The sequence below is a fragment of the Gobius niger genome (genome assembly GCF_951799975.1).
Source record: "Gobius niger genome assembly, chromosome: 18".
Classification (NCBI taxonomy): Eukaryota; Metazoa; Chordata; class Actinopteri; order Gobiiformes; family Gobiidae; genus Gobius; species Gobius niger.
In genome coordinates, this window is record NC_136869.1 from 9776820 (window position 1) to 9787940 (window position 11121).

General features: G+C 39.1%; 1 protein-coding gene across 2 annotated transcripts; it reads right to left on the bottom strand.

Moving 5' to 3' along the window:
- Positions 1–767: 767 nt before the first annotated feature.
- LOC306977993 (uncharacterized protein) lies at positions 768–9823 on the bottom strand. Of its 2 annotated transcripts, XM_079576450.1 has the most exons (4): positions 7288–9823; positions 5568–5685; positions 4628–4887; positions 768–777 (listed from the first exon to the last, which is right to left on the bottom strand). In XM_079576450.1, the coding sequence occupies exons 1-3, from the start codon at positions 9785–9787 to the stop codon at positions 4647–4649; spliced, it is 2859 nt and encodes a 952-aa protein (XP_079432576.1). In that variant the 5' UTR covers positions 9788–9823; the 3' UTR covers positions 768–777; positions 4628–4646. The 2 variants fall into 2 exon arrangements, with proteins under 2 accessions (XP_079432576.1, XP_079432575.1); XM_079576449.1 differs by lacking the exon at positions 768–777 and having other exon boundaries at positions 4544–4887.
- Positions 9824–11121: the final 1298 nt, after the last annotated feature.

Sequence of the window (11121 nt, forward strand, 5' to 3'; positions counted from 1 at the left end):
GCTATGTTCTTTAGATGGTAAAAACCTATCTTTGTGATATTCCTAATGTGTGGAATAAACGCCAGCTCAGAGTCACAGACCACACCCAGGTTCTTCACCTGTGAGGAAGGATTCATAGACAGTGACTGTAGTTTGGGTAAAAGTCTCTCTCTCACGGCCGATGATTAACATTTCAGTTTTGTCCTGGTTAAGCTGGAGAAAGTTTTCTGCCATCCAGAATTTGATATCTAAAATGCAGTTAAAACGTGCATCTATTGGCGTGGTGTCATTAAGGTCAAAGTTCACACACTTTTCCAGTGCTAAGGAAAGTAACCTCCTCCAGTTTCTTAACCAGAATTTCTTGTTGGTTGTCTGTAGTTTTGTGTGAGAGACGTCGCTCCTAATTTTCCACGTCTCAAATATAAGCCATGCAGGGATTAGTGTAATTATGATAACACACGTGAGTTTCTTCTGAATGTGAAGAGGTCACAGTAGAGTAATCCTCCACATTAGTAATACTTAAACTTTTCAAAGCAAGTGTCAGGAAAAGAATGTCCAAAACAGACCCTATTGGATTAGTTTGAGTAATATGTCCGAATCAGAACAGTTTTTATTGCCATTGTTTGTATCAGGTTCCCAAAATAGGATTATTTCTCGGTGAGACGTGCAACATTAAACATATAAAAACATATAACACAGAGTTTAGATAAAAATAAGCTATAAAACTTAAAACTATAAGGCTTTAGGGCCACGCATAAAGAGTTGGGGAGGTTTTAACTGTTAAAACTGCCATTTCTATTTGATTGCAAGCACAGTCCTATTGCTCCCATATATGGCGTCTGTGATGTTATCCACTATGGGCCTCCCTGTTAAATAAATGTAGGTGTATCATGACAAATGTGACTGTGGCGCCACCTGGAGGACAGACAAAAACTCTGCAGCCCAGATAACTCGTGACACATGTTAGTGACTTCATTGACAGAAAAGGAACTATATCCTAAATCTATTTTTCGTTTCCCTATTTTTGCCCATTGGGTTTTGATCGAAACTATTAAATGTGAAATGAAAGTCCAAATTGCAACGTTTGACTTAAAGCTTACTTCCTCGTGGTGGAGATCCATGGGAATAAAAGCTTCAATGCATTGAAAGTGTTATACAAGGTGTCTAATAGCGGTGAAAACTGTCTGTTTTAAGGAAATATGGATTTTGTTTCAAAGTTTACTGTAATACTGAATGAGAAACTTGCACAAAACCTATTATATGTGATGATCTTTCAGAGGAGTCGGCGTAGTAGTTACTAGACAGCAAAAACTCTATGATAACATATATTGCAGCTTTGAAATGAGATGGGCTTCTCAGTGTGCTACAACAGGGCATTGATTACACACTCCCCTGGTGGTAAGTTAGTTAGAGCTGCCCAGGGGCTGACAAACAGAGACGTGGCTGCTATTTTGGGCCAATCACTCACATGCCACTCAACATGCTGTACTTTTGGAAGGAAGGCATAACAAAAGTTGATCTTCTGTCTACACCTGGCTGAAGTAGAAAGTACCAATTGTGCGCCCACATCAGCAAGTGTACTGCGGTGAGTGGTGAATATTTTGACCAAATAATGAATGAAACATGCACAGTCGCCCGAGAAAGGTTCTGGGATTGAACTACAAACCTGCGCCTCTACTAAACCCTTTTGTTTAGAAGGAAATTGGTTGAATGCTACACAGCAAATGTTCCACCGTTAAATTAATACTGTGGTTATTATCAAAGCAAAGCTGTACGCAATGACTGTGATATGTGCGGTGTAAACGTGAGTGAGTGAAAGTTTCCTGAAGTGGAAAGTGTTTTTATGATGTGGTTTTTCTGATGTGAGTGAAGTAATGCTTCTCTGTTTGATTATTATTGTATGCAATTTATGAGCTTTTGTAAGTATAACATCAACATGTCCAGGGACTGTGGGTGGAAATGTGCATTTTTGCGGTTACCTGACACATGACAGCTTTGTTTTCAGACCAATGTCTTTTGTGCATTATCCCCGATCAAATAAAATAAAAATTCTAATTCAAAATTCTCAGTGTTAATGTCTCCAGTTCAGAGTTAACTGTAGGTGAGACTCCATGAATGACAGTAACATGACTCTGAATACAATGTGTTGGTTTTCAGAAGAAAGACTGATGAAGTAGGAAGTCATGGAGATTCTGTATCAGACAGGAATTCATTCTTCTGCTTAATTAAATAAATACATTCTGCCACGTGTGTATACATACAATCCTGATCAAATGTTTAAGAATACTTTCTATCTTTAAATCAGTCGTGCTTCTTCACACACATTTTAATGCATTTTTCTTTTACATCTTCACTTGATTATCATGATTCATAGACTCACAAAACGTAGCTGCACATGCATGAATCAAAGCATGCACTGAATTGCCAATATGAGAGTTAAAGTGATACTACCTAAAACTTGCAAAGAAAAAAAAACATGTATCGTCTTCATCCAAAAGTGCACACACACAAAGCCTCGTCTAAATTATTATTTTTTCTCATGAGTGAAGTGCCTGTAGTTGTGCCTGTAATTGTGGTCATGTGGGATGTGGTGACTAATGCGACTAAAACTCAATCAAAAACATCATGCGACTGTGTGAAATAGAGAAATTAGTTGTTTATCAGAATAGCAGGTAGGGGGGTAAAAACTGCATTTTGTTACTATTGCTTTTTTTTTAATTTATCAATCAATACAAAAACTTAACAAACCCCTAATCATTTTGGAATAACTGCAGGTGCAGCAACAATTGAGCATAGTGTGTTGTGCATTTCACTCAATATTTCAAATATATAATCGCTTCCTCTTCCCTCTATTAGAATAAATGGGCAATAATGGGCTATAATCTGCCACAAACTAATGATTGTGGATGCAACATTGCGCACATTTTTTTTTTATTACAGTGTTTTGAATTAACAAAGAGGCCAACATTGTTCACACGTTATGGAAGACACGGGCCTTTACGAATTCTTTTGTGCACTTTGGTGATTTTTGTCCCAATTCTGAAAATAAATGGGCTGAAGTGAAGGGATTATAATGAAATAGATCAGTGGTTCTCAACCTTTTGGAGCCGCAAACAGTTTAAGGGGTTCGTGACCCCCCGCCCAGGTCACACCATGAGAAATCAAAACATTAGCCCACATAATTCTTAAAAAACAAAGAAAAAAACAAATGGCTAAAATAAAATTCATCAAATTACGAACATATAATGGCACTCTGGTAAAATAGCAAATACATGCGACAATAAAATATTATAATATACGCTTTGTGTGAGAAACAAAACTAAAACAGGATGAGAAATTTAGGATTAGAAACCGGTTTGGGTTTACAAGCCATACCTGGATATGTGCAATTATCATAACGCACGTGGAGAACAATCCTCCACATTAGTATTTAAACTTTTTAAAAACAAGTGTCAGGATCGGGATTAAAATGGGTTAAAAAGGAGTCCTAAACAGACCCTATTGAATTACTTTCACCCAGTGTTTGAGTAATATGTTGGAGCAATCTTAACTAGAGGGGTTTATAAGGCAAGGCAAGTTTATTTGTAGAGCACAATTCATACACAAGGCAATTCAAAGTGCTTCACAGTTGCATAAATACAAGAAAGCAAATAGAATCAATACAAAACATCAACATTATATTAATCAATTACAGTAAAAGGCAAGAGTGCAGATAAAATACTTTCAGTTGTCATATGCATCGGTAAAAATAACTGTTTTCAGCCTGGATTTGAACATTGTCAGGGTTGAGGCCTGTCTCACATCCTCGTGAAGACTGTTCCAGATTTTAGCTGCATGAAACTGAAACGCAGCCTCACCGTGTTTATTATTGACTCTGGGAACCACCAGGAGGCCCCTCCCTGAAGTTCTCAGGGCCCGAGATGGTTCATACGGCTCTAACATGTCAGAGATGTACTTTGTTGCTTTGGAGCACTGGACTAATATGGTCGTATTTTCTGGTTCTTGTCAGGACTCGAGCAGCAGCGTTGTGGATGTACTGTAGCTGTCTGATAGCTCGTTTAGAGAGGCCAGTGAGTAGGCCGTTACAGTCGTCTAACCTGCTGGAGACAAATGCATGGATAAGTCTCTCTAAGTCTGGTTTTGACACTATTCCTCTGATCTTAGCAATGTTTTTCAGATGGTAAAAAGCTGCTGATGTTATTGCTTTGATGTGGCTGTTTAAGTTCAGGTCTGAGTCCATGATCACTCCCAGATTTCGAACCTGATTTTTTGGTTTTAGAGAGAGAGACTCAAGGTGACTGATAACACTTTGTCTTTGTGCCTGTGGGCCAAAAACAATGATCTCAGTTTTGTCTGAGTTTAGTTGGAGAAAGTTGTTTTGCATCCACAAACTGATTTGTTCGATGCAGTGACAGAGAGTATCTACAGGCCCATGTTCACCAGCCGTCAGTGACACGTAGATTTGCGTGTCATCTGCGTAGTTGTGTTACGACACATTGTTGCTGTTTATTAGCTGACCCAATGGAAGCATGTACATAAATATAAATCATTATAAATCATTATGAAAACACATTGTTTCCCTGAGAGGATGATATTCTACCTTATGCAGTCGATTTGCTAATATCAACCATTAAAATGGCAAATACAGTTTGATTGCAAGCACAGTCCTATTGTTCGTCGGTGACCGTGAGGAGCAGCCTCTCCTCCGCCGCGGATTTCGTGGTGGTTAAAGCTTGTCTGAGTTTCTCCCAAAACACGTGCACCTCTGGTCCCGTCCCGGGCCAGCTCAGGTAAGTCTGCCTCTTCAGCACCCTCCTCATGCGGTAGTACGGAGACAGGTGACACGTCGGGATGTCCTCTAAAAACACCAGGATCAGCACATCTTTGCTCTCGTCGAACAGGCGGAAACTGTAGACAGAGGAGAGAGAGTGGCACTTTCTATAGGAGTAATGGGATAGCTGGGATTATGAGTCAGCACTATCGTGAGAAAAAGTACATTCATAAGCAGAGGCGCCTTTACATAATAAAGGTAGTAGTAGTTCTGTTCTTAGTCAGGACTAAACACAGTTTCAGTTTCACCATAAAATCTGCAACAGTCTTCCAGAAGATGTGAGACAGGCCTCAGCTCTGACAAAGATCCAGATGGCACCAGTTCTTCTTTGCATATGAAACACACTATTTAGTTCGAAGTCTATCTTTCATGTGTTTTAGTCATGCTATGTGTTTGTGCAATGTGTCTTTTGTTTCTTATATTTGAAGAAGAAACGGATACTATTTGCACTCTTTGCCTTTAGTGTTTTTAATTAATGATCACATCATGTTTTATGGATGGATTTATTTGCCTTCTTGTAATGGTATGTAACTGAAGCACATTTAATTTCCTGGCTTGAACAAATAAACTTGCCTTGTAGTTGTAGTAAGTGTACATACTTTTCTATGCCTCCCAGTAGCAAAGCATTAGGGTTCCTATACATTTAGTAGTAGTAGTAGTAGAAGTAATAGTAATAGTAACAGTAAGCTGTCATAGTAACTGTCATTGAGAACTATGATAGACATATAGAAATATCGTTTGGTGTAAACTCCATTACCTGGCCACTTGCATCTCCCTCGAGCACCACTCACTTTGCAGATACCTCCTGCTGATCACACAGAGGGTCTTCCTGCTCCCATATATGGCGTCCGTGATGTTATCCACTATGGGCCTCCCTGTTAAAACAGTAGGTTTAATGCCACACTATAGTGACTATTCAGCCTTTGGTCAGTTCACAGACACCACAGACGGCTGTGATGGCAGAGAGGAACTGTATCACATATCTTGGCATTTTTGTTTCCCTTTTTTTTGCCCATTTGGTTTTGTTTATCACTATTAAATGTGAAATGAAACTTAGTCGACTTGCATTGAAAGTGCTGTAGAAGGTGCCTACGAACAGTCAAAACAATGGGCCTGTTTTATGGAAAATGGATTTTGTATCACAGGTTACTGTAATACTGAATTAATGTTACTGAGTCAATATACTTGTGCTGAAAATAAAACAAAGCCTTAAACTTAAACAAAACCTATCATATGACACGGAAATCTAGACATAAATAACTATGATTAAAACTAGATAGGCTTCTCAAACAGGGCATTGATTATAGACTCTCTGGTGGTAAGTTAGTTACAGCTGCCCAGGGGTTTACAAACAGACATGGCTTTTATTTTACGCCAAAATCACCAATCACTCACGTCACATGCCACTCAACATTATTATGATTAAAACATCTTTATTTTCTGTCTGTACCTGGCTGCAGAAAGTACCAATTCACATCCGCAAGTGGACTGTAGACGGTGTGTTGTGAATACTGTGGCCAAACAATGAATGAATAATGCAAGTCACACAAGAAAAGAACAGTGTTTGCTCGTGCAAGTGCTGGGATCGAACTACAAACATGACCCACTGTCGCCCTGTACCCTTTTGTTTGGCAGATATTTGGGAGAATGCTATAAAGGATGTAGGGCTGGGCGATACATCGATATTTAAGATCGATATATTTTTAAATGAGATATGGAATTAGACTGCATTTTATGTATCGATATCGTTTAAATTTGAACTGTAATACTTGCTTCAGGGCAGTGGCAAAATCGTGACCTCCCACAGAGCATCTCTGAGGCCGGATGCCGTTGACAGGCTGGTGTTTCTTTCACAAAATCTTTAAATGAAGGAGGACACACTTGTAATGTCTACCCCAAGACAGAACCACTATTTATCAAAGTAAAAATAGAACATGTGTATTGAGTTGACAGTCTTTTTCTTGTGCAACTGGTTGAGACTGTTCAGATAAGCTATTAAGTTAACAAAAAGAAACGGGTCATCTCAAACTGATGTTTAAAAAAAGTTTATCTTGAACTGAGCACTTTATTTTGTTATCTCTTTATATATAAATGCTGTCCTCCAAAAAAAGATTGACCTAGTTTATTTATATAGGCTATTTTTATTTAAATGTGCACCTTACTTTTTTAGCTTTGTTATACAGTGTTTATGTTTGCATTTTGTAGTGAATTTTCAATAAAACTACTCGTATTTGGCTTTGATATTTTTCATTTCCCAGCTCTCACTTTGCGGAAAAAATATCGGGATATATATCGTATATCGATATTCAACCTTAATATATCGGGATATGACTTTTGGTCCATATCACCCAGCCCTAATAGTATGCTATGCTTGTAGTGAACTATATCAACAGTTCAACCTAAAAATACTTTGAAAACAAATGTAAAAGGTAAAAGACTGTTTTCTGTTGTGACAAAATCTGCAAAGTGGCTTTTACCTGGTTCAAAGTCTCGATGGTGCAGACACAGCTTCCATCCCTGCTGCTGCTCCAAACAGGGCACCAGCTCTCTAAAGACCCAGGCTTCATCGTGGACATTATACGACACAAACGCGTCATACTGACTGGGCACTTGCCTGCTTTGGTTCTTTCTATCATAAAGCCAAGCCAAGAAGATGTAATACGTGTAGGCCAGATGAAATCTCATGAAATGATAGGTGAGGGATGCCACCAGGAATAACAAATTTACACATGTAGTAGATGTGAAGCAAATGAAGCCTATGTCTATCGTGCAAGACTGGACATCGAGGTCGAGAAACTTTTTGTTTTTCTGATGCGGAGGATAGTAGCATTTGAAGTAAGATGCATTAAAAACTTGAGTTTGGTTGCTCTTTCTGATCCACTCTATGAAGGCAGCGTTGTCGCAGTCACAGGTGAAACTGTTAAATTCAAGGTCTATATACGTCAGACTGGGCATGGAGTTGATGATTTCTTCACTGATGACCGAAAAGGCGTTTTTTCTGGCTTGTAGGAAGTCTAGTTTGGTAAGATTTGCCTCAGTGAGGAAGTCAAGGGAGCGGAGATTAATGTTAGATATCCTTAGTTCTGTAACATTGGGGATTGGAGAGAATAGGTTTGGTGAAATTTCCATAAGATCATTGGCGTTTAGGTCGAGCGAGTCCAGGTTTGGCGTATGGATCAAGAGTTCTTCTGAAATGCCTGTAAGTTGCATGTTTCTGAAAATAAGAGTTGACAGATTTGTCAAACCTTGAAGAAAGTTGGATGGGAGCATAGATTTGCCTCTTTTGTGTTGAGATTGCAAATTTAAATATGTCAATTTGGACAGATTCATAAATGGTGGATGCTTCATTGGCGTCAAGGAAGGATATGCTATGCGATTATTTGCGATGGTCAAGCTTTGTAAATTGACCAAATCTTGAAATGTTTCAAATATTTTGTCCACTGTATCCTTGTCAATCTGGTTACCTTCAAGTTGCAGCTCCAAAAGATTTCCCAAACCAGAAAAACATCCTTTCTCTAATTTACTTATCTGATTTTGAGACAGAGACAAGTTCTGCAAAGACGGTAACCCACGGAATATCCCGTTTTCAAGAGTTTTCAGCACATTTTGATTCAAACTTAATATTTTTAGATTTGGCAAACGTGTGGTAAAAGCGTCATTGATCTTTGAAAGGGAATTCCCCTTGAGCTCCAAAAGCTGCAACTTTGGCAAATGTTGAAACATACAAGCGCGAAGTGTTGTGATTTTGTTCCATGGCAGATGAAGATGTTGAAGTTTTGTCAGATTTGCAAAATCGTTACATCCTAGCCGTTCAATTAAATTGTTGCTTAGATCTAGTTTGTTGAGTGAGAGTAGGTTCCTTATTGCGCTTGGGACAGTTTTTAGTTTATTGCGGGTAAGATCTAAAGTACGCAAGCGCAAAACTGGTCTAAAAGATTCATCTGCAATTTGTTTGATTTCACATTTAATTAGGTAAATCTCAGTTACGTTTGTGCACATTTCAAATAAACTTGAACCAATATTGGATAAATTATTTTGTCCTAATTTCAATGTAGAAACTGTTGGAATAGAGCAAGATTTGTTGATCAGCGTTGTAAAGTTGTAATGCATTGCATGCATTTTCAAAGTAACTAATGAAGTGTTGAAAGTTGATAACAAATCCCACATTTTTGCACTAGGTCCCATTGTGACTCTGCTAACATCAAGTTTATCAACTTTGGCGAGCATGGCCTTGTCTGGGACGTCCCAAGTCATAGTCACCGTCGTTGTGGGAGGATTGCCTACATTTAAGTTAGTCAAATTTGGAAAAACATTTGTTGTTATCTGAAAAAGCTTAATCGGATTTCCAGAGACATCCAGTAGTCTAATTCCAGTGGGTTTATTTGTCAAAGCAGTGGAGTTGAACGTTTTGATGTGATTGTGGTGAAGGTCTAATTGTGTCAGATGAGGCATGTGTTTTATAATCAAACCTATTTGTTCACTGGTGCGCAGTTGGTTGCTAGAGAAAACTAAAGTCTCCAGATTTGTCAGCGATCTAAAAGCATCTGGCACTACTGTTTTGATGCGATTTGTGCTTATTCGTAGCTCTGTGAGATTGCTCAAGCCGTCGAAAACACCATCGTCAAGTTTTTCAAGATCATTGTTGTTCAAATTTAACGTGTTGAGAGAAATAAGGCGTGAAAACGTGCCCTTGCTAAGCTTTGTAATTTTGTTCCATTTCAAATCAAGCTTTGTCACGTATGGAAAATCAGTGAAGTTTGCCTCTTGTAATTTGAGTATCTTGTTATTGCTCAGGTCAATACCATTCACTGTCCGGGGAATGTCAGTCGGGACTTTATCGAGCTGTGACTGAGAGCAAATCGCTACATTCAAACTTATGCGACAGTTCCTCAGTGTGAAGCCTTGCACAACGAAGCAATCGGTTGTGAACAGGAGAAAGATTATAAGATGTTTGAGAAGTGATTTTTGATGGCCCATTTCTGAAGCAAAGCAGCCAAACGCCCACTCTTTTCTGCTGCTGAAAAACACCTAGGGATGTCAAACAAAGAGAAAGAGAATTCAATCAATTTTTATTTTTTTTCAGGAAAAAATCATGGAATATATAACTTAAGTCATGCGTGTATGTTCATTATTTTATTTGGCGACGTATAAACAAGCAGCAACCTCCCTCTCTCTTAGTACAGCTGTATTTTTTGCCTTTTTCTGAAAACTGCATTTGTGGTTTCTGTGCTTTTGTTTGACTTTGCCACGTTTTTGTGGGGTGAGGTGGATTTTTTTTTCCTGCAGAGTCAGTAATGTTCCTGAAGAAAGTGGCTTTTTAAAAGTAAACAAACAGCTAGCTTATGAGCTCAAGATACCTACAGATTTCTTCTTCTGAAACACTGAAGAGGAGCACCAAGAGCCCCCACACCTGCAGCACGGTGGAGGCTAAAACACAGGGGCGTAGGTCTGCGTGGGGACCATGGGGACATGTCTCCACCAATATTTCAGGACGGCCAAGTTGTCCTCACCAACTTCAAACAATGGAGATCTTCACATTGTGGGATCTTTCACATAGACTTAAAGCAGTACTAAGTAGTCCCTGTGGGGGTAATACAAGTGTTTGTGGGATGATTGGAGGGTCTTTCATCTCCCCCTGGTGTCTCTGGCCAGATAACCATGTTTGCAACTTGACTGCCACCGGACCGGAGCTACCAATACACACTAATATAATTACGAAGAAGAAGCTAACAGGCTAACGGACAAAGCTAACTGCGGGCTAACGTCACTTTAAACAGTATTTACAGCCAAGTTTGAGTGAAAAAAAATATTTCCATTGTATAATTGGATGTACAATATCCCTCTCTCCCTTCGCCTTTCCTGTCAGCGTAATATTTACTCTCCAAGACAATTAATAAGTTAAAAAAATCGTATCTTGCTACGACACCTGCAGTTGCGCTTATGGCCTCTAGGTGCAAGAGTTACTTTAGTACTGCTTTAACTCAGATGTGGGAACGTTAGGCTTCGGAGAGGACAATCCTCATCACAACACTTTTTATTTTGTGTTGATTGATCAAATTTTCGCGGAGATATTCATATTTTCGGGCTCGGGCAACGGAGTTTATGGAGCCTTATTACATGATCCGCATTTACGTGTCGGAAGTTTCTTGTTTATTTATGTCAGGTGTTTCACTCACCAACGATCAGAAAATGGTCTATATGCTCGCAGCAGCTCCCATTTTGGCCACTTGGCACTTTGGCACAAAACGGGGATTTGCCAGAGTTGTGCGATGTAGACACCCGTTCTGTCACAACCAGCTTTGACTAGAGCA